The sequence below is a fragment of the Sinohyriopsis cumingii genome, chromosome 8 (assembly GCF_028554795.1).
Source record: "Sinohyriopsis cumingii isolate HCF-2022 chromosome 8, ASM2855479v2, whole genome shotgun sequence".
Classification (NCBI taxonomy): Eukaryota; Metazoa; Mollusca; class Bivalvia; order Unionida; family Unionidae; genus Sinohyriopsis; species Sinohyriopsis cumingii.
In genome coordinates this window covers 24,955,151-24,980,810 of record NC_142968.1, presented here as the reverse complement: position 1 = coordinate 24,980,810, position 25,660 = coordinate 24,955,151, and the positions used below count along the sequence as shown (strand labels likewise).

Genomic DNA, 25,660 nt, shown 5'->3' with positions numbered 1-25,660 from the left:
TACCAGTAGATAAAATAATTTTATTCTTGATGAGTTTACTGTATGGTAAGAAATTGAGAAATCGCTGGAAAATTAGAACACATTTGCAAACACACATGCAAAAATACATTAGTGGCGAACTGAAAAACTGAGAAAAGGATGGAAAAAAGTAACTGTAAAAAAAACAGCTGATGAAGTTTACAACACATCATGCTGTGCACTCGTAATGTTCTGCGAAAATGGACATTCGGGGAGACTTTTATAAAACCAGATGACATTTACATCTCTCATCCCATGAATACGTTCACGATGTTCTGAGAATTCAACTTCCTCTCATTATTTTTTTAAGAATCCTGCATTGTTTAGCTCTCAAATGGGTCCCAACAGGGGCTAAAGGCGACGGTTTAAGGAAACCTTTCATGATCATCTGTTTGTACCTCTCAAAAGTCTCTCTGCAATTAAAGCATCGTGTATCAGATGGTATCGTCTGCTTCCTGGCTGGTGTCACTAAGTCCATCAAAAAGTCAGACCCAGCGATTCCATTATTCTTAGTAGTCACTGTGATATCACCCTTACTTTCCATAACATATCCCTTAGTTGTGTTAACAACACTCTGAGTATATCTGGATGAAGTACTCGTGCTAAATGGAGATGATGGCGGAGCTGTAACAATAATAATAATAATAATAATAATAATAATCATCAGCAGCAGCAGCAGCAGCAGCATCATCATCATCAACAACAACAACAGCAACAACAAGAAAAGTCAGGGACCGCTCCCGTGGCCTAAGTTGTTAGTGCGTCCGCCTCAGATGCGGGAGGTAGCGGGTTCTAATCCGGCTAAGTGATACCAAAGACGTATAAAAATGGTACTAGCAGCTGCAAAAGGTTAATGTTAGAACTGGTCAGCCTGGTGCCAAGATAATGTGACTGGATTGGACATTATGTTAACTGTCTGCGGCATGATGTCCCCATTGCTAGACATCACTATAAATTGTCACACTGCAGACATCGTAGGGATAGGACTGAATTTTTTATAAAGCTACGTTAAATATCCAGAACACACACACACACACACACACACACGCTAGTCATCACTATATACTGCCACACCGCAGACATCGTATGACTAAAATTGATCACACACACACACACACACACACACACACGTCATGATTTAACTACTGCTTTCAAATAGCGGTCATACTGTTTGAAGAAATGAATGGAACTTTGAAAGGAATTATGTCCCAAACTTTTCTATCGGGGATTATGACCACAATGTAGCACATAATATACACTATAGTAGCAACGGTCTATCTCTTCTTTAGTTTTAACGTTACTTTGATGTTTTTAAAGCCTGACACTTACCGAGTCTTGCAATATGCTGCTATAAATATCTTATACACAAAGGCCACATAATGAGAGGTATTGAGTAAGAAGGATGCAATAGATACGACGTCGCTCCATCTTCGCTATTTCCAATTGAAGACGCTCTACCTAGGCCTGCATGATAGACTTGGAAAGACTAGTATCGTATTGTTTGGGTTCAAACTGTTATTGTTAATGTATATATGCTGAACAATCCTGCTGGAGTTCACGCCAATATTTTACTAACTAATCTAGGAGGGAACCTCTAAGCAATTCATTCAGCAACTCTCTGACAAATATGTATTTTGGTCTAGAACTGCTATTGCCATACACATGTTTCTAGAAATCAAAGATCACAAAAGGATTGAGCCCCATATAATAGTCTTGAGCACAAAATGCATTGCATTTCATTCTCTACTTTATTTTATCATTTCAATCAGATTTAGGTATAAATACGGAAATGCAGAGATATTTACAAAAACAAACAGTGATTCTGCTTCTGCAACTTTGGAGTACTCACCTATGCAATTATGTCTGGACTTAAGCTCTGATATCATTTCTTCCTGCTCTAATACTTTCATTTTATATTTTGAAAACTCTTGGCTAAGATTCTGAAAAAAAAAATGAAAAATCATTCCCGATTTATAATTTACCTTCATATCGCATTTACATCTGGCCATGGCTTGTTAGCCCTCTTTTGTTAAAAAATTGTCGCTTGTATTCTATTGAACATTGCCATCATAGTTGTTGAGCATACGTGCAAGTAAATGGGAAATGTTAGTAGAGTCACTGTAAATACAATTTGTCTTCATAATGATCATTATTTTAAATTCAATTAACAGTTTGCCTGCTAATAATTAGCCAGTTTTATATTAGGCTGAATGTATGTTCTTACCACAGTCACTTCTTACCAGTACACATGTGTGCTGCGCATGTAATCGTCAGCAGCAGGTGGACATAGTCAGATTCATCAAGTATTGAGCACGAGTTCGATGTTTTTGTTGGTATCACGTGACTATTGCATTTGCATGTGCTCTCTGCTTGGTGAATCTGGTCTACTCCGAGTTAATAGTGGTCATTGTTTTCAAAATAAATATTTAGAGAAGTTTATGCTGTTTCATTTTCCCTTTAAAGATTACACGGCTTTCATTTATGTTTTCGATTTGTTGTCCTACACCAACACTGGAAATAGTTTTGTGTTGATATCACGTGAATATTCGACATATGGTGTCATTGACATGTATGTTGCGAGATTTGTGTAGTTGCGTGACAAGCAATGCAAATTGCGAGTTCCAGATCAAATTGTATCAACGCTGTAGATTCGTCTCGTCTATTAACGGATTAAAAAAAAAACAACAAAAAAAGAACAAGCAAGCAAACAAACAAACAAACCAAGCGAATGTTGTACTCGCAGTTTCTGAGAAAGTAAATCATATTCCTATCGATTACATGCAGGCATATCTCGCTGAAAAGTCGTTAATGTTTGCTAGGACTACCAGTAAGCGGCTACCCTATGCCAAACCGCAATGTGTCGGCGAATTCCAACTACACCCCAACACTAATGTCCATATATCAAAATCAAGATTTGGCGATATGTAGAACATATCACTTTTGGGGTATCAAATAAGTTACATCTTGTCTCTAAAGGACTAGAATTATAATAAAAAGAACATAGCGACAAAGAGCACCTCACAGTTTTACTGAAACGTCTTAAGTGTGTTCATTCAATCCCTGAGTATGCATCAATCATCTTTGTTCAAAGAAGTATTTTTGTGTTAGTTTAAATATATTTTTCTACCATATTTGCCATATTTACCCCCCATGGGATCGGCTACAATTTCTTACAAGAAATATTTTAACCCCAAAGGTTTGTTGTATCACAAGGGAATTATTGAGTAAAACACTGCTTTTAAACCGTGTGACAAAAAGAACAAAACGAAAATGTGTATGTGTTAAGTCTGTGTTTTTTATATGTGTGCTTCCTGCGACGTATGTTTTGTTTACAAAGGACGACTGCTCGGTGTAAAAAGTATCTACTCTTCTACAAAAGATGTTGCTGTGTGTGCGTTTCATTAACGCACACCAAGCGGATCATGTAGAATCCACAATATTCAAATTCGTTTAAGCATAATAATTTAAAAGATGAAGGTCTGTGAGCATGAACAGAAAGGAGCAGAGATAACAACGGATCGACAAAACAAATATTTAACACCAATAATTTGATACATAACCTGTTTAATTGTGTGCAGATTGTGAGAATTGACGGATGCAGTGAACGTTGATTGACATTGTCTGCACTTATTTGTTTTGAATACGGAAAGCATACTGCAGTATCAGGACCTGGAGACCATCTTCGCAAAAGCATTCCACTGAATTCCTTTACGTTTATATAGCTCACACTGTGTCAGGTGTAGTACAGTGCTGATCCCAGTATCAGTTAAGACATAACTTGTCTTATTATGAAGGCAGATTATCAAAGAATACAAGCAACATTTTTTCGAATGTACTTACAGTGTGTGAATATAGCATGGCAAGTCACTTATGTGATGAGGGTATAACCATCAATGCTTAATCTGGGTCGGTCTCATACCCACACGAGTAATAATGAACTGTGATTGGCCATGGTTAAAAAGATAAACCTCTCTCTCTCTCTCTTTTCTCTCTCTCTCTCTCTCTCTCTCTCTCTCTCTCTCTCTCTCTCTCTCTGAGCTCCCAGTTACTTGGTCATATATTGGAGTGTGCTGTACTAATTGTAATATATGGCACCACAAAACCTGTAGGGATATCTGCACTAAAACATGGTATAACTTGAAAAATCGAGTGTTGTATGGCACTGCTGCCAACGTCCAAGCTTAAATGTCCACAACTGCACGTACAACAGCTTCGAAATGCAAACATCCACTATGTACTACCCACTGACACAAATGGAATGTGCACTTAATTCTATCTCCTCAAATGTTCCATGCAGTCCGTTCCGTGCAAGTGGTCCTCGTAGTCAGAGTAAGAAAGTCAATCAGATCTGTAAGTACTTGTAGCAGTCCTGATGATGGTTTACCAAACGCAGCTGATAATAAGAAATGCTAACCTAAGATTATTAACTGTAAACTGCTGCAATATAAGAGAGAACGAATCTGAATTCACATCAGCCATAGATAACATCAAGCCTGGCCTCACACGTGGAACTGAGTCGCGGTTAAAAGGCGTTAAAGCAACGAAAGACCCAGAAAACGATGCAATTAAATCATATGAAATAATTCCTCCAGATTTACACTATTCACAGAAACGATAGAAGAGGTTGTGCAGGTGATATATTCACTGGGGTAAAGGAGGAACTTATTGCAGATGAACAACCACAACTTTCTACCAAGTGCGAGATTTTGCACAAAGGTTAAACTTAAATACAACAGAGATTATCATAGTTTCATATGCCAAACAGAAATATGAAAGATATCCTACAACTTAAATTTCTGTTTACAAATCTTTTCACGGTGTAATAAAAACAAACACATTATTTCAGCAGGCGACTTCAATTGTCCAGATAAAGTGTGAGAAAATTAAACCATAAAACCTGTAGCTGCAGACGGGGACATCCAACACAATCTATTTAGAGCAGAACAACTAATATAAAACTTATTAACGAAGAATATCAAAAATGAATAAATGTCGAAAATATATGGTTTCTCTTTAAGAACACGACCTGCATCATCATGGACAAAAATATTCCAGCGAAACGGTACAAAATAAGAAAACCTGTGCCATGGTTTAGTCACAAACTCAAGAAAATGGTAAAACGTAAATCAAAACTTAACAACCACGCTAAAATGACAAACCAATGAACTAAATACAAATTATTTCAGAGACAGTGCATAAAACAAATCAAGCTAGCATAGATCAACCGTATAAATAATACCATCCAAAAATACATGACAATAAAGACACTAAACTATTCTGGAGATATGTAAAATAAAAAACCATGACAACTTCGGCTTACCACTACTAAGAAAAAAAATGATTCTTAGTAAATGACAGCAAACAAAAAGCTCAAATACTTGTCGACCAATTTAAATCAGTTTTCATCAAAGACATTTCCAACTCTGCTTAAAATGGAAAATTCCGATAAATATAAATTACCAAGCCTTTCGAGAATAAAAGAAGGTCTTGAAAATTTGATGTCGAATATAAATACTTCCAAAGCAAACCAGACAACATTGCCGACTTAATCCTAAAAAGGTGCACCACCATCTAGCAACTGGAATGATAACCATTTTCCAATTGTCAGTTGACTCTGGAAGTTTAACAACAGACTGGCTTTAGGAAAATGTAGCTTCGGTGTTCAAGAAAGGATAAGTACTCCCTGCAGAAAATTACCGACAAGTTTATCATACATCAGTCGCATGTAAACTTCGTGAACATATAAATTGGAATCATTTTCTTAAGAACCTGGACAAAAATAATATTCTAACTAAACTGAACCACGCCATTAGATCGGGATACTCCTGCGGAACGTAACTTTTGCAACAATTCAAAACCTACTGTAAAACAATGACAAAGGAATATAAACTGACTCGGTGATTCTACAGTTTTCAAAAGCGTTTGATACTGTGTCACATCGTATAGTATTGTTCAAATTAGAAAACTGGGGAATCACTAAACTGCTGTTCTTGACAAACTACAAAACGTCAGTGACTAACATGATGTGAGGACCTTAAGTGGGAATCGTATATTATCAAATCCACCCAAAAGCAAACACTACATTGGCATTTCTCAAAAGAAACCCCAGAAACTGTCCACAGTCATGTAGACGAACTGACTACCTAGCTCTAGTCAGATCCGAGCAAGAGTATCTTTGTGTTGTCTGGGATCCCTGCTACACTAAGGATATAGAGTCGAGAGGGTCCAACGCCAGGCAGGCATATTTGTATCTGCTGACTACAAAACAAGAGAAGCAGGATGTGTCACCAAAATGTTAAATGATCTGGGTCTACTAACACTCCAAGACAGGCGTAGCATGCCTCTATAAAGTAGTAGAAGGGTTAGTGCCGGCTCTCTCGCCAATTATATTTTTAAAATTCCATTAAGACAAAAGACGTAAAATTAAAGCCAAAACGTTTACAAATTTTGAAACTATAAATCAACATTGTAAAGACAAGTACCAAAATAATTATAGTAGGTGTTTCGAAGTTGAGCATTGTAGAACTGAACAATTTAAGAAATTCTTTATTCCTAAAACCAGTGATGGACTGGAATCACCTTAGTGACAGTGTTATGTGCTCGCAAACAGCGGAGAGTTTCAAGACAGCTCTTTAACAACTATACTGACCTCTTAGAGGCCCTCTCTTCCGGTCCAACTTTACTATACTGACCTCTTAGAGGCCCTCTCTTCCGGTCCAACTTTACCATACTGACCTCTTAGAGGCCCTCTCTTCCGGTCCAACTTTACTATACTGACCTCTTAGAGGCCCTCTCTTCCGGTCCAACTTTAATATACTGACCTCTTAGAGGTCCTCTCTTCCGGTCCAACTTTACTATACTGACCACTAAGAGGCCCTCTCTTCTGGTCCAACTTTATGTCGTAACTGACCGTGCCCTGCATATATTCAGATTCCCTCTCTGACAAATCAGTTTTCAGTTGAAGCAAATGCGTATTAATGCGCAACACAACATCCCAATACCCTTCCATTCCGAACATTATATACCAGATCCAACGTCGATGAATATTACAAAACTTCTTATTAATGACATAACATATTTTTGCCAAGGTATATACACATCCATTACTTATTATGAACAACAAGTAACCAAACGATAGTTGGATAGCGCTGACGCTGTGGACCCTTTCTGAAAATCAACGATAAGTTCAATGAAGAGTGGAAAACTCAATACATTGAAAGAGCAAAAACTGACTTGTTAACCGTAGGTTACTATATAACCATATACTAACTCCGTACTTTCCACTAGTACCAACACAGTTCTTTTATATATATAGTAACACATGTTACTTGTGATTAGCATAGCTATCGTATTAGTCATTATTCATCCATCAAGAGAGCTGAATTGATTTTAGACAATCATGTCAGTGACCCATTTCAGAAAATCAGCTGAAACTGTAATGGACCTTATGAAAGTAAATAAGTTAAAAGGGTAAAATTTACCTTTCATTTAAAATCGTCAACAAATACAAAACAGCCAGTGATATTCAGCAGGTAAACTCGTCTCTTGCTTTCTGTCTTATAAATTTATTCCCCATGACATAGGCATTGGTAGTGGTTAAGGGGCATGTACAAAAATCTCAAAATGGCAAAACATTTATTTGATTCGGACATATGTTTTCATCCTAGAAAGATGAAACCTTCATGAAGATTTTGTGATAGTGGTTCTGAACATGTTATATCGCCGTTTTGTTGTTTTCTTTGTGTCACTAAGTCATACATACGTCATTCCGAAATGAAACGTGCAAACAATGTCTTAGGACAATTTAAAGCAATACATCTGGAGCCAAGCATACGCCATTGACCAGAGTTATTCGGAAGGCAGTCTGTTCAATTCTGCTTACCTGAAATTCATCCGCAAGACGCTTGAATACATCTGTATCAACTCCTGGGAATGGCAGTATGCAAAACAAAGGAAAGGCATGTTGTTAAACGCAATGAACCATTAACAACAAGGTTCCCCCACTATAATTTCCAGTTCCTAACAAACCCTTTTAATTGGTTTCCTCCTCTGTACAGGAACAAATAATGCCTTTTAGGTTTTGAACGTGTAGTGATGGGAACATAAAGATAATTTGAAAAAAATAAATGCGGTAGGTATTATACATTGACCTTATATCTTGGGGCGACGATTTATTTTCTTGGTAGCTATATTTGGGTTTAAAACACTAACACACGCGTGCACGCATGATTCCCATGCAGCTAAAGAAGTTTAAGTTCAATACGTCCATTTCCTGAATAAAACCAACAATGTGATGCAATAGGCACACGGAATCAATTACTGTCATTTTAATAGCTTGTAAAATGCCTGCTAGAATGTGACTGCCTTAGTAAAATTGTTTTCTCTGTGTATATGGGCCATCTCTGAGGTGTATATAAAACACTGACCCATACATAAGAATAACTGACTCTCACCAGAATCGCTCCTGACGAGCCTCCACCTCATGCAGGTTAAACAAATTGTTACTTCTCTGCTTGGATACTAAATGCATCATTCCGTCTACGCTTGAAAAGAGACTCGTAAAGATGCTGATATTCAAAATATGTGCCATCGATTATACTGATGAACCCGTTAACTTTAGGAAACGAACGAGTCGCCACAACAGTCACATTCAAAATACATCAAAGCCAACTTCGCCAACGACTGTACAGTTCAAATGATCGTTCAATAACGACGCATGAGATGCAACGGATTGAGACCAGCCTCTGACTTTCTACAGACAAGGAACTTATTTATGATTATTCGAGTTGAAACAAAGACAATTTCATCAGCCAAATTGATAAATTCTTCAATCACAATCGGTTATTCCCCTCAAAGTGTTCGAAAAATGTCACAAAATATATATAAAGCAAACGTTGACTGCTGAAAAAATGAGATTTACAACTTTAAAATCTCTGTCTATACCTCTCTCTATCGTGTGTGTGTGTGTGTGTCGGGTTTTTTTTACCTAATATTCCTGGTTCTCCTGGGGGACCTTGCAGTCCATAGCTTCCTTTTGGGCCGCTATTTCCTTCTGGGCCCATGGGTCCCTTTTCCCCTTTTGGACCAACTTCACCCTTTTCTCCCTGTGATCCATTTGGCCCAATACTTCCCGGTAGACCAGGTGGACCGATATCACCCGGTTCCCCTTTTTGTCCAGGCATGCCATCCCGTCCAGGCTCACCCTGAGACCCTTTCGGCCCAGGTGGACCGTCACGTCCGGGTGGGCACAGGAATGTTGAACCTACAAGGAAATAAATTAGAAATGATCATTAGCAATAAAATCAAGTATAAGCATTTGTATTGATAGATAAATCTCCTCTACCCCTGAAAAGAACAAGAAATATAAAGGATTGTTTAGTTTGACTTTTGTGGGGGGTTTTCGTAAAAAGTTTATAATCTCCTAGCGTTAAAGAGGCTATCCAGAATTCTTGCAAATACCACCTCGTGTACCGCAAAGGTAATTCGTAAACCTGTTTTCCTGCTTTACCGTGATCTTCAAGAATTCTGCAATTAATGTAATTTTAAACCCAAAGAAAAGGTGAACTATTAGACGCGGGCAGCCCAAATGTTTTCACCTTCTGGAAACAGTATTCAAGTCCTTATATGCCTTTACGATGCAGATTTGACAGGCACTTTAATCATATAGTGTGCATTAATAAAATACATCAAACTGCGGCATTGCATAGTAATTGTAGAGGGTTAAAGAATCCATTGGAATCATCAGCTTCTAAACAGGGAAATATTAAAAAAGCAGAATGTATTTTGCTGTATACCGATGTAAATTTAAATCTTCTAATGGCACTAACATACTATTAACATATCCTCATAAGTCATTCACCACCAGCCCACCTCCTATCAAGTGCCGATATATATGTGCTAGCGGCTAATACAAACAACGGCAAGCGTGTGATCATCACGTGATTAAGTCGCACTGGATGCTTGACGGATATATAGACATAACATCCAACATTTATCTGACTTCGACTTTATATCATATACAATTCGTCATAACTGCATCATTGTGCAACTACTTTTTATGAAATGTTCAGCTTGTACTACAAATTATTTTTGGGTATTATTCCTATGGTGGCAGGGTCCAGTTTCGTAAATTGGCCCCTGGCAAATTTCTTAGCTTAAGGCTATGGTGTGACTTTTTCATCTATTATTGTTTAGTATTTATAGATATGGATATTTTTGTGAACTAGGTGTTTTGGGCTTGTGTTGTTCTTGAAACTGATGTCAGGTATGTACACCTTCCTTAGTTGCTCTGCAGTATGTTGATAGTGAAATACCAATTGTTGGCTAGGAAGAAGAGCTAGCCTCCCATAGCAGTAGACACGTGGGTTCAAGGCAAGCAGAGTATCTCAAAAACGGCTTGGATGACAACTATTCTGAATTGCATCAAACTATTTAGAAGACAATGTTTTTCAAAATTTTCATCCAGGGAAAGGGCTTGCGCTTGCACTGTGAGCACCACATGCTGTCAAAAATGGCATTTGGATGTGAAAAATGCATTTATAAAATAGGGGTTGGGGTGCATAAACCTCTTCTGCTATGAACTGCCATTGACTTCTCTGGTCAAGCGAATACTATTCTTATGCTTTGTTTTAATATAGGTATCTAAAAATATGGACCTTTTTGACCTCACTTGTGTATTTGATTTTTTATGATTTTTTATACTAGGTCGCTGATTGCGGCATTAAATTTGTACATAAAAGCTGGACCCTGCCCCCTATGGGTTATAGTCACAGTATAATACTCCGATTTTATATGATGTACAATGAAAAAAGAGTAGAGAGGAGTTATTTTCGCCGTTCTAAACTACAGAGCGAATTGTAAAAAAAAGGTAAAACAGTATTATTAATCTTAACCATTGCTTAATAAACCAGTGTTGTCCGTTCCACAGCTTGGCCTTTTTCCCTCGATTTCATCTTTCGCTTCCATCGTTCTCTTTGGTTCCGGTAACCAAGAAATCCCCGGGGATCCTCTCGGTCCCTGAGGACCAGGTGGACCCCTCTTGCCCTGTGCTCCTATCTTACAGTCACAAGCACCGTTACGGTTATTGTTAGATCTGACATCAGTGTTATTTCCGTTATTACTATTATGTTTTTCGTCGCCATCATTCTTTGCTGTTAATTTTTCCTGAAAGTACTTCATCTAAAATGAAGAAACAGTGACATCAATGTAGCTGAAAGTCATATATATATATATATATATATATATATATATATATATATATATATATATATATATATATATATATATATATATATATATTTCAAGCATATGGAATGATATTTCATTATTGCTAATAAAATCTACATAAAGGTCGGGTATTGCAATATTTTCAGCACGCGCTTTGTTTGTATATATATATATATATATATATATACACACACACACACACATATATATATATATATATATATATATATATATATATATATATATATATATATATATATATATATATATATATATTGTATTATATGAGGAGTCAGTTACGAATGTGGAATTATATACAGGAATTTGAGACATGTACTGCTATCGACGAAAACAGTTTAATTCATACGATAGGTGACAGTCAAGTAACAATTGTTTTATTTAACTATGCTTGCAATGCTAAATACAAGCCTTACAAAATATTAGTATCTCACTGCGCATGCGTTTACATCAGCCTTGAAAGATATATTGTACAGTAAAGGCAATATAAATAAGTACAACGGCACTTTCATATTCAAAACTCAGAATACTACATTGATATCTACATAGCAAAATGCATGCGTATTGATATCATATGATAGAAAGGAAAATAAATTACGACATTCCAACACATAATGGTTGTAGTATATTCGTTACAACAAATCAACAGTAAAACTATGTAAAACATGTGCACATTTTGCAGACAAATATCCTTTCAACTATGTATTATTGGCAATATTAATTTCCTCTATTAAAAAGAGAACGTGACAAAAGACAAAACAAAAAGAAAACAAGATTTACATGCGATTGCACGAAAACGAAACATTGGTTTCGAATTATTTTGAGTACAGAAAAAAATGAAGAATATATACGATGGCCGGGGGATACCGTTCCAGCCATTACCCATTGAAGAAAACAAATGCGTGTTTGACAACACGAATAAAGCGAAACTGCGAAAGAAATTCACTTTATATTTTTGATGTTTGTTTTCAGAACCACCCACCCTCACACCTCAGCTACGTTGAAAGTGTCAATTTATAATGAGTTACCTTGTAGTAAATTAGCTCATAACGCTTCTCGAGCTGATGAAACTTTCGGCAATCAAAACACCCTGAAAAGTAAAATAAAATTATACAGAATCACAAGACTCGAAACTACGTTATCGTGACTGTTAAAGTCCTTTATCAAGTTCGTCGTCGTCGTCATCTTCTTCCTTTTTCAAGGCAAGACATGTCCTTATATATATATATATATATATATATATATATATATATATATATATATATATATATATATATATATATATATGATTTCACCTTAAGTGCTGTATCACATTATAGCTGTTAGCAGAGGCAGTTGGCTCGAACATTAATCCCAGGAGTCTGAATATTTGATACCAGAAACTGTCAACAGGTTCCATTCTGTCGTTTATCTTCCCATGGCTAATAGAGCCTGGATTAGTGATGCGCTTCTGATAAGGTACCAATGTTAAATTAATTAAGATCTCTTACCTCTAACCCTTACTAAAACAAGAGCAGCATGGTAGATCCGGTAGATATGTAGTGGGGCTTGGTACTGTAAGCGACATTGGCGTTTTAGTTTTTGTGAAGATTTTAGCTTTATTTTACATAAAGTTGTAGGACCCTTACTTGGTGTTTATGTGCCCTTTGAACCCGAATAACATATATCCGTAGTATTCATGCAATTGAGAGATAAAGAGAAGGGACTGGTATAAATTAAAAGTCCACGACAATTTTACACAAAAGTGACTTATTGAGATTTTAATTAGTTGTAAGTTGGCAGATATAGTTGATACAGCTAATGTACTCCTCTCTCTCTCTCTGTTGTTGCATATTTGTATACACATGAAAAATAAATTAACAAAATATTATGAATCTCACGGGTAACAGAGTGGCGTCATATACATATATGATTAATTAACTTTCTTTTACGAGAACATTTTATATGATTTGGTTCTTCAGTCTGTACGTCTGTGCTTACCAATGTCACAACCGAGTCCCTCGAAACCAGGGCAACACGATTCCATGTAATCTTCACAAGTCGTTTCCCTGAAAAATATGACATAATATAAAAATCACAAAGACACACAGCATATAAAAAAATCTGTAGTGTTAGCTTAGCATGACAGCGTTTTGAAGCTTAGTCTAGGCAAAGCTACTTTAGCTCAAAGGCCATTGCTATGTTACTGTTGGGACAAATGCACAAACATCTTTAGGATCGATACCCGATCGAAGTGATCTTCCTTGAGGGTGGTTTTATGACATTTCTGGATCGATGTTCTCCAAACGGTAGTCGCTACTGCATTAAAATCATTTATATACCTCGCATCCCCGGTCCAGACATCACCAGTAACGCCAGGTTCATATGTTTCTATGGACTGGTCACTCTGCTATTCATTGCCACTTTGTTATGTTGTATTTTTAATGTAAGAAAGGAAAGGCAGTATATAAGCATGAGCACAAATGATAACATAAGCCGTCCTAAGCAGACATAAATATACCCTAGTATCTAAACATAGTTATCATTGCAGTTTGGCTCCGAATGGTCCATTCCAATTTATCACATGCATAGGGTATTCAGCATGAGTGCTCATCTCAAATGAAATTGATCAAATCAGTCGAACATATTTTTACATTTTGCGATTTGTGGCTAACAAACGATTGAAATTATTCGACAATTTTCAACATTTTGGTTTGAGTTAACACAATCGTAAGATTCTGCTTATCTTACGACGGAAGCTAATATTATAATTGACAAAACCTCCGAATAGAGTAGTCTAATGGCTTTGAAATACATTCGGATGCCTCGGTTGGTATGCCTTTCCTTACATAAAGTCCTTTGCGACGTCATGAGGTGCTATTAGAAATGTAACATATCTGAAAAATGTGATACGGGTATATCACATAGCTGGTACTCTTTGCATATTTTGTGTGCGATCAATTCATTTTTATGACAAGAGGTTAACCTACCACTTTCTTTGGATCCGATTGCTCCAACTAAACCTAAGAAATTCTAGCGCATTATTCTCATTATTGATTGGCTGCGGCTGATTTATTTTGCCTTGCTTGGCATTCTGGACCATTTTTCTTGTTACTATTACTATCAGCATTACTGTCATTCCACTCGGTAAAAGAATAAACATTAGGAAGAAACGGTTGACTATCACAAAATTACAAGGCAGTGGTTACATATGTTGAAATACAGCCAATTTACTCATAGTAGAATTCTCCAAATGACAAAGTAAAACTAAAATATGCGTATATTTCAAATAATAATAGGACTCAGCAATACATTTTCTCCTGGACCATTTCAGTTTTTTGCTGACGGAAAGTTATCATTTCATTAACAGATTGCTGTTAAAATGGTATACAGTTGAAAGTCTTCAGATTTTGGCAGTGTCAGACAACGGCAACCGATTGAAAGGCTCGTATCATCTACATGATTTGAAGAATGGCGTAGGATGAATTGTCCTACTGAACGGAAATAATTCATGATAAAATGTAAGTGAGAACGGTATATTTTATAATTAGCAAATACCTATTTATTAATCGCAGTTGCAGAAAGTCATTAAATAAGTTTCAACTTGACAATCATAATAACTATACCAAGCTCCAGACATGGACAGTTATCTTGTATGTAAGTCAGCTTACCTTAGTAGAAAGTACAACAATGTATTAATCAGTCTCGTATATACAAACAATCTACTATAAAACTGGATAGGCAGGCACCGTATTCTCTCGCAAGACTGTGATACACGTATCAGTCAAAGCAGTAGATATTCATATCAGAGTAAAGCCAAATTCACTGTTACATCATCTCCATTATAAACGTACAAAGAAACAGAGAATACTATTATTTTCATGATTCTTTCTCGTTCATGCAAAAGTGCATTCAACTGAATCAAAGAAACCTTTATTTGAGAAAGAGGCTGAAGTGGCTCCCCTAGCTCATCGTGACTGTTCCAAAAGCCAATTTGGACAGATTTGTTTAAAAGATATATATAAAAAATTCGAGAAGAAAGTGTTGAACGCTTTGCCTCCTTTTATCACATACATTTGATATTGTTACTTAAGCCCCTAATTGTTTCTCAGAATTATTAAACGTTTTGAGACGTACCCAGATATATTTAACCCATCTGAGGCTTTAATCAGACCCAATTCAAAATGATGACATCAGACTGGCAGACCACACTAATTGTTGATAAATCTGGCGTCACTATTCAAACGTACCTCTACTTTCCATGTGGGATTGATTATGTAATCACAACGCTATGGCTTTTCTAAGTAAATTCGGTCACAATGTGTCATGCAGCTAAATAGATAAGATCATCAAAAACTGTTGGGAATTTGTAACTGTTGCATTTGTTTCATTTTGTGACTTTAATGTATCTTGATATAACAAAAAGATATATTGATAAAGCCTGAGTAGTTATGGAGGTGTTTCGAACATCAAGCAAATGCCCCATCTTCAGCGGCCATGGTCAATAACAGATCGGCATAATTTACCAAAGTCTGCGTGATATATACCAGGAAGCTGTTTTATCTTTGTGTCTCAATACATAAAGCAGTTTCCTTGTGCCTTGAAGGAAACGCTTAAGAGTATTAAATTTCTTTTGAAATAAATGTCCTTATTTTATGGTATTGTACATTGGTATTGTTTCAACCGAATGAACGTTTCTAAATCTTTAGTTGTGTCTGTGACAGCTTATCGGGAAACGGTTTTAAGAGGAGAGCTACCGTATAGTGCATGCTATTTGCGTCAACAGCTGCCAGTTGTGGATCGTCTGTATCATTTGTGACTTTTGAAAGTCTTTAATATCAAAACCTTTTAATTATACATTTGCTATGTATGAACAAAATTTGTTTCTTTTTGACACAGCCGAAAATGTATCAATGTCGTATGATTGTTTACGCGAAATATACGTAGCAAACACCAGAAACACATATTTCATTGAGGTAAGTATAACGAAATGTATAACGTAAGTTATCTCAGCACAGCACAAAACATTCTTTCTGGCTGTAATCACTGGCAATCTTTCTTTGCGTCTGTGATTGATGATGCATTATAGATAAAAGACTGCATTAACTGCATATATTCTGTCAGCAAATGGGAAGGAAAAAAGCGACATCACAAGGACGACTTTTATTCTACCATCTTTCATATCGTAGTCAGCATAAAATATATCAAACGAAACGAACGTTGTCTGTTCATTATTAGAGTGTGTAAATTAAGCTCGCGTAGCTGTCTATCATTTTCTGATTCAGCTCGATCAAGTTGCTGTTGTGACTGCAATAAAACAGTTATTGCTGTTTGTTTGTACTGTTACGTGTTTAGGCTCTCATAAACAGTAACAAAAAAAAGTGAAGACAACAAGCCTTGTGAAATTTTACTAATAATTTATTTTCCAAGAAAAACAAGGTAAAATTTAGGAAAAGAACTTAAGGTTTTAAGAATCAAATCCAAAAATAATCCAAGAATATTCCAAGAATTAAAAATTAGAAGTCCTAGTAATAAATGTTCTAATGAATCTAAGTTCGAGTTCCGACGAAATCCAAAATGGAAGGCGATGACGTATGCTAAAGTCAGTGTAGTACTGCTGTATCTACAGTTCTTTCTTGAACCATGGAAAATAATATTCCAGTTTTGAATTCTGAATAAAATTTTAATAAATGTCTTTGTCCAAGAATTCTGTATGAGCGTTTAAATATTACCAGGGAAAAGAATTAATAAGTCCATAAAATAGAATTTCAATTCAAACTGGTCACAACAAAACAAACACCTTACGTGTAAGTGTTTAAATGCCCGACTGACTAAATTCTCTATAGAAAAAGGTTATACACTAATTTAAGACGCAGAACAGATTCCGGTATGAGGGTCACGTGATGACTTTCTAGGACAACACAGAAGCTTTACATCACGTACTCCCAGTATGACCTTGACTAAACCAATGATTTTACTTTGAGAAATAATAAAAAGGAAGTTGTTTACAGATTCTGAATCAAGGTCAGGAACTAGGTCTGCATTAAGATACAAAGTTCTAATATTAGATGTTTACGACAAAAAACAGTCAGGGCAAACTATTTTCTGGAAAATGTCAAATTCCAGTAAATAAAATTACATTACAATATCATGTAATGGAATAAAAAAATTAAAACTAACAAATAAACAATTAAATTAAAACAAATATAAATTAGATCAAATATACATAACAATAGTTGTATGTATGTAATTGTTTCATATAATACTCTCACACAATCATAGCAAAAATACAGGTACCCACAATCACTATAAACTATAGTAAATTATAGCCACAAAAAGAAAAATATATCAGGGGATTTTGTATATACAGTATAGCAGCGATCAATATATGAACTAGCAGACGCGCAGCTGATTCACGGAGAGAAATATTTAGAATTGCTAGCAAATAGAAATGGAGTCTATTATCGAAAACGAACACAGGTCTGTATGTTATGATGAGGGTGACCAAGAACGACTGACATTATTATCAATCTTTCATTAATCTGCAGTCCAGGTGGCACGTTGCAACATGTAAAAATAAACGTCTAAAGAAAAGAAATTAAACCTCGAACAACATTTTCACGCATGGCCGACAAGGGGGAGGGGGCACCGGGGATATATTCTTAGGGGCTCGGGCCTGTAATGGGGCCATGGCCGAACAACACATTTTAATTTTATAAAAGAAAATATTTATTTGAACAAGATCTAGGAGAGGCCCGGCTGTTTCTTACCCCAGGACCAATGATCACTCTCTACGGCCCTGTTTTCACGCTGTACATTCAGTGTCACTTTTCCTGTCATAAAATGAATTTGCTTTTAACCTTTCTTGATTATTTACGTCTATTTTGTAAGATCACAAATTTAAGAATGAAATGTGGAACTGTTTAAAGTTTAAATGTGATCCGACATTGTTGAACTAACTGATATGATTTGTGGTACATTCGGGTTCATAGGACACACACACACACAAACTCACGCACGCATACACACATACACCAAGTAAGTTCTACAACTTGATGTTAAATAAAGCTTAAATCTTCACACACAAAAACAAAAACTTATGTTGCTTACAGTACCAAGTCCAGCTCCAGAATTACCTGCTCTTCCACTCTGCTCTTGTTTTGGTAACGGTTAGAGATAAGGGATTTCAATTAATTTAACATTTGTGTCTTATCCAGGGGCATAAACTGGTCCAGGCTCAGTTAGTCATAGGAAGATAAACAACAGAACAGAACCTGTTGACAGTCTGTTATATCAAAAAATCAGAATGCTGGGATTAATGTTCTGGCCAACTATCACTGCTAACATCAAGAATCTGATTTGCACTTAGAGTGAGATTATGCTCTTTAACAGTTTGTTTGTATTGTTACTGGATTCTGTTGGGGTTTTTATTAACCAGACTACCTTTATGTTATTATACAATATATTATACGTTGCACTACATGGACTAATATGTATGTTGTATTGTCAAACTCACACATTTTGTTAGTCAAATAATGTGCATTTAATATAGATAGCATTAGGTATATCAGATGTGCGTGCAGTTGATATATAATTGACAAAACACAAACAAATACGAAATGTTGGTCTTTATCAATGGTGGCAATGAAACCTTCTGACAACTGCAAAAAATCAACTTACCCTGTATACTTATTAATGAAGGTTGTCTTGCACTTGTAGCAGATGTTCCTGAAAGCAGAAATTCTTGAAAATTAAATTTATGGCAGAAACGTGATTAATCGGGTTGTCTCCGATTATCAATCTCCTCTAACCCATAAATCCACCGTATTCCAAGTTATCAAAGAAAAACACTTTCGTATTCATCACTTTGATTACTTGCCTGCATTAGCAAGTCACCATATTTAATTGTGTGAAAGTGAGTGGATATTGATCGATTGCTGAAGGTTTGGAAGAAAAGGCTTTTCGAGGAGATACAAATTAGCCTTTTATTGAAGATCTGCTTTGAGCAACTAAGTAAAGATGATGCTTACTAACCTTTTTAAAGACCATGCCTTATTTGAAATAATATTTTGGGAGAGAGAGAGAAAGAGAGAGAAGTAGCCGTTCTAAGTCCTATGCACTTCTATCCACATTATTTGTTTCAGCATAAATTACAAATGGGAAAACATAGTGGATGATATGTGTTGCCACAGTTTGTTTGAAGCCAGACATTTGAAACCTCATGTTCGATTCCTCTTTATTTATCAGCAGAACACCAAAGGGTCAGTTTGTCTTGGCATAATGTAGCGTTTTGTTTTCACAACGATTTCGAAACTAGGGTAAAAGTAAGAAACGGAAACTAACATTAACTCACATTAAGGCCCATACAGTAATATTCCTCTCTCTCTCTCTGATTTTTAGTGTCATCAGGTTTCGACTATGAGGCCTCTATAGTAGATAAAAGTAGAAATAGCTTCATTTCTGACTGTACGATATTCAAATATTGTGTTCCAATTAAGTTAACATAATATTTTCACAGGCTAAACCAACTTGAATAATTATCACAACAGATCAGTACTGTGTGGAATGTGTCGCTATCGCATCCTAAATTAATACTGAATTTGAGAGCAAATGATATAACACGAGTTCTTCTCATTTTCTGTTATAACTTGAGGACGATCTTCATTGGATTATTATGTTAGCAATGCAACTGGTCTAATACAAAATTCAGGATGCATAAAAAAGAGAATGTCGAAGATATTAAAGGAAATTCGGAGTTGGATTGATAGCTCACCGTAAAATTGTTACATTGCAAATGTGTCTAAAGCACGTCGTGTAATACGATGAAGCACACTTACTTTGCGCATGTATATGATTAATACATTGTTAGGCAAAAATGTAACAATCAAATTATGTATACAATTAAGAAAATGCGAGCGAGAGAGATAGAGAGAGAGAGAGAGGAAGGGAGGGGAGGTGTGAAGTGTCGAATTTTGAATTGCAGTGATTTTTTAAGTTGAATGCATTGAGCATTAAATTTTATCGCATTTAAGCCAGAAAAGTCTTTGTGAAGGGTCACTTCGACCTTGCTTCCTCCGTCTCCCCCACATCAGTGTACACTTCAAAGGGGCAGCATTCCAACCCATTGAAACTGACCGGGGTATCTTAATAGGGTCCTTAGACAGTAAACATTTGAGCTACCAACCCTAGCCGGTTGGTTGGAACCTATGTCCTGTTATCATGTTTTCAAAGGGAAATTGTTACGCACTGTCATTCACAGATTCCGAGCTGTCTAAACCTGATGAAAGGAATTATTTCTTTGGGAATAATTAGGGACCGCTGCCTACGATTGGGCAGAATAAATTAAGGCGTACACTTTAGAGCAATCAGACTTTAAAGTGATGTCCTTGGTCGAAATTCTTTAGGCTGAAAATTTCCAGAAAGAAGAAACCCAATCGACTCCGAGGAGGCATAAGGAAATTAGTGCTTTCCTCGTTAAACAAGGTGGCAGTCTTGTAAAAAGAAAGACAGCTTTTAGTGCTAGGACGCACAAGTTCTGAAAGAGTAGAGTAATAATATACGCAATTTCAGTTTCACGTAAGATTATATAATTTGATTGTTTGTTTTATGCAAATATGTTTGCTATGACTAGGTTTCCATATTATGTAACGTTTATTCAATTCATGGAAATGTGTTGATGCTAGAGTTATTTTGGAATTTATTTTATTCAGTTTCATGGAAATGTGTTGATACTAGAGTTGTTATGCAATTTTTTTATTCAGTTTCATGGAAAGTCTTGACGCTAGAGTTATTATGCAATTTATTTTGTTCAATATCATGGAAAGTGTTGATGTTAGAATTGTTATGAAATTTACCTTTTAATTTTACAGTTATAAGTTCATTGGAAGACTTGATTGCATGCGATCCAAATGTTTAGACGTGTTATATGAAAAAACTTCCTTTTTTGTTAGGACGATACAGACTATCGTAAGTTAACGATAATTACCTAATTATATCTGATTTTGTAATGTTTGAATAATCTTGTAGGTTAAGGATTGCTGTGAGTTACAATTTGTGAATTTTATGCAATAGTGATCGAACATGTAGTAGCATACGTAAAATGAAACGGTAATATTCTATAGACGCTCACGTGGTAATTGAAAGCCTGCCGCTGGAAGCGAGGTCAATGTAATACCGTACTAAGTCAGAATTTACGCAGTTTGTGGATAGCCGACATGCTCTGAATATCGTGGTTGAATTTTATATACGTCTTAAAGAGTGAGAAATACCGAATTATGGGGTAATTTTGTCCTTTAAGGGATAGATTTATGAGAGAGAGACGAGACAGTCTGGAGACAGAAGTCTGAGGAAAGAGGACGATGTCAGAATAAATGGACCATAAAGTCCATGAAGGGGCAAAACATAGAGCTTAGGAAGGACGAACTTTGAGACGTTGATATATGGTCCAGACAGGAAGGTGATACAAATCGGTCTTGGGCATTGCACTCTTTTCACCTCTCGTTACGATGATTAAATAAATCCAAATTCGACACACCTGTTAAATTCTACTGATATAATCAAACTTGAACTGGAATTGCTGTTATTAATTTGTTCTAATTAAATTTGTTATTTTCTGTCAAAGGGGGCTCGTATTGCTTTATTTCTCCCAGTATTCTCGATCAGTTCTCTATTGAAATTCCATTCTACTTTCACTCCCGCCGGCCTATAATATCGAGGGAGATCATCCTCTAGATAACGTCAGCCAAATCCAAATAACCACCTCTCCTACTAAGAGGGCGACGATACAGGAGGGGAGATTGATTATGCAATATATCTGGCTCAAATCTAGCTTTCATCAAAACAATTCCAAAGTCAATAGATCACATTTTATAAAATCGATTGTTTTCCAACTAGGGTTACTGAAATTTACAAATATAGTTGCGGGACTTAATATTTGTTAATCTCACCAATACATAACGACGTGTTTGAGATTTTCATCATATTAGACTTGGTTTCAAAATATCTGTCACAAATTAAGTTATGAAAAACAGAGCGTCCATTGTAAACAAAACTTGTATCAGTTCGATGCTCACTTAACCAATCGTTGCCAGACAGGTATATATTTTATTTATTTACGCAGTCGCTGTGAAGTAAATCAAAAGTTGTTTGGGCTTTTGGTGTAATCTAGGAATAAGACAAATGTTGAAAGTGTCATGCATACAATCCATAATACTAGAAGGAAAAAAGCGAGGGTTTAAGAGAATAATGAAGCAAAACAGTTTTCATGTAAACAAAGGTGTGTCTAAAACAGTATTTAGATGACTACTTTTTTAAAGGAGATAATCAGAATTATCATCACATTACTTATTTCAAATAAAGTCTATGAAATATTTAAAATTATGAATAAAGTTTTTATTTTTAATTCTGGCACTTCACAAAACAAAACATTATCATAAAATGAACCCAGTTTCATCATTGTCTCCATTTGAAAACCGAAAGTGGGAGAAAGAGGGAACTTAATTGTTTTGTGGAAATAGCACAGAGACAACACCGAATCGATCACTGGCCTTCCTAAACATGAGTATTCGATCGAATAGTGTTACAACTACATGTATAGCAGCTGAGCTCTGTTGTAGTTTCGAATATACTTAACCAGATGGGAAAAACAGATTAAATGAACTACTCTTAGCCTTTCTTACTACAGAAACGGCGTTGTTTTTCTAACGTAAAGATCCGTTGTAAAGATCTGAGAAAACTGCACATTGTAGATATAACTGTTCCTAGTAACAATCTACCAAATTATTTCCTCCACAGATTAAAATGCATACTAATATATTTCTATAAATGTAAAATGATTGAATTCCTTGATAAATCGTAACTATATGGTCTATTCAGCATTTAATACAATTTTAAATAAGTCACAGATGTGAGTACATAAATACAAGTAACCATTTTCTTTCTAAATCACCCATTTGTACTGCATATTTTTAAGCATTTCCTCTTGCTCCATGTGCTGTCTGGCCTAGGCAATCTATGGTCTACATTAATTATACAATAAATATCCATACCTTACTATGCCATTCTATCATCATGTATAAGTGATTAAATGAACGTACCACTGTGTGATATATGTATGTATGTATGTATGCATGCATGCATGCATCGATGGACGTATGTATGTATGCATGGATGGATGGATGGATGGATGGATGCATGCATGCATGCATGCATGTATGTATGTATGTATGTATGTATGTATGTATAGGCTACTTAATGAAAAGTTAACCAAAATAACGTTTACCTTGCCAGTAATGACTGCGGTAATCTTTTGTCCATCTGACCGACGTGGCTGTGAGCAAGCATTAACAATAAATATAACACAGGATAGTAAGACAATCTTGGTTGGATCAACTTCATTCTTTAAATGCTTGAAAGTTTCGTAACAAATAATTTCAGCTTGTCTCCTTACTCTGCTATATGTATTCTTTCCACCTCGTTTGGTTTGAACATTAAGTTAAATAAACTAGCTTTAGTTAACACGAGATGAAGACGTATTTATCTAGATTCATAAGCCTGTCAGAAACCGATTTATTTTATGATAGGAGGAAAAACCCTACCGCAGATATATGTTTTATAAATTTCTCTCCGACATTGGCTACTTGTTTCCGGCATGCTCCTCCCCATTTCAAAATTCCTGAATGGTAATTTGCAGTTCACACATCATTCAAATTTCGGGCTTTCACAGTCGTTGCCCCTCTCTCGGTAAACCTTAACTATAGGTCAACAATAATTTTCACCGAGATGTCGCACCAACAACTCAGATATAAATGACAATAAAGCACTGCTTCCAGCCATGAAACATTAGTCATGTAGACAAACATATTGATCAATATAAATAAATTACATACAAGCTACATGGTCAACAACTAAACGTATATCATTGATTTGTCAGAGCATCACTAAGTTACTTAAATATTCTTTTAATATTTTGTAACAGAGGTAGTTCGCTTTATGTTGCACCGCGACAATGGAACAATTCGTGCTTTCTTAGCTCCCTCCACGTGGAGGGTGGGTGGGTGGAATAAACATTATAAGATCGCTGTTTATCGCAACAATGCACATGCACGTAAGACATATCTTACAATTTTACTTCGAAGGGTGGGAGCACAAATTAGCGTTGGAGGATATTTGTTCGAAATTTCCTGTTACTGTTTAAATAAAAAAATAAATCCCTCCTTAAAAAAATCGGAACAAGATATTCTCCATGTTTAAATCAGAATATATGAGTAAATATGGGCTTATTGCTTAAATGTTACTTCTTGAAGAAAATCACTAATTCTTACACAGACCGTTCACATGCATCATGGTACCAAATCATCATTTCATTCTGAATTTCTTAAAAGGATTATATTGTTGAAACTGATCACGTCTGAAATTAGAAAGAAGACAGATTGTCATGATAGAGAGAAAAAAAGGAAAGGAAAACTCTCGGTAAACATATAAATGTAAAACAGCCGTAACATTATGAAATAAGTTTAACTAAATATTTATATAATTCAAACCTCTTTCATTTCTCTAGCATCCTATTACCATGCTGATCAAACAGCTCATGTAGGTCTCCGTATTGCCTATGATTGGTCCCTCGTACATACAGTATAACCATACTGATCAAACAGTTCATGTAGTTCTCAGTATTGCCTTTTATTGGTCTTCGTACATGCTATGACCATGCCGATCAAACAGATCATGTAGGTCTCAGTATTGCCTATTATTGGTTTCTCGTACAAGCTATGACCATGCCGATCAATCAGCTAATTAGTGTGACATATTGCTATTACCTTTTATTGTCTAACATGTATTAATTTGTTTATATACATACACACTCTTAAAAATTCAAAATATATAGCAATGGTTTCACTCTTCCTCAAATGATGGCAAACTAAAGTAATGACTCGACCTAAATTTTTCTGGTCTTTTATGTTAGTGCATCTGAAAACTGGCATTCAGGAGTATCAAACTCAAGTTTAATTTTCAAATTCATAAGTAAATTGGTGAAATTATGATTGGTTAAATATCGAGATTGAGAGAGGAAACAGAAGACACTGTTAATAAATCGTTAGTCGAAGAGTTATCAGACGTGCCTTTTTATCCAACAATGCGACACAGAGTTACAGTGGGAAAAGGTTGTTGTTGTTGTAGGGTTTAACGCGATTTTTCAGCACAAGAGAGGCTATACATGGCGGCCAGTATAAATGGTGGAGGAAAAACCAGGGAAAATCCCGGAGGTGAGATAGCAGTGATCCGTAACGGTGAGCGCTTTAGACCACTGAGCCACATGGGTCGCCTTTGGGAAAAGGTAGTTATCAGCTAATTACACAAACACTTGCTGTACTACATATAATCTGCGGTCACCTTGCGGTAGGAAAAGATAGTAGTGTCC

General features: G+C 35.9%; 1 protein-coding gene across 1 annotated transcript; it reads right to left on the bottom strand.

Moving 5' to 3' along the window:
• LOC149793159 (uncharacterized) lies at positions 1-23,804 on the bottom strand. Its single transcript, XM_089967089.1, has 9 exons — positions 23,522-23,804; positions 18,922-18,969; positions 13,243-13,310; positions 12,291-12,352; positions 10,911-11,196; positions 9,005-9,280; positions 7,901-7,944; positions 1,868-1,958; positions 1-642 (listed from the first exon to the last, which is right to left on the bottom strand). Exons 1-9 carry the CDS (start codon positions 23,635-23,637, stop codon positions 302-304), a joined length of 1,332 nt encoding a protein of 443 aa, XP_089823215.1. The 5' UTR covers positions 23,638-23,804; the 3' UTR covers positions 1-301.
• Positions 23,805-25,660: the final 1,856 nt, after the last annotated feature.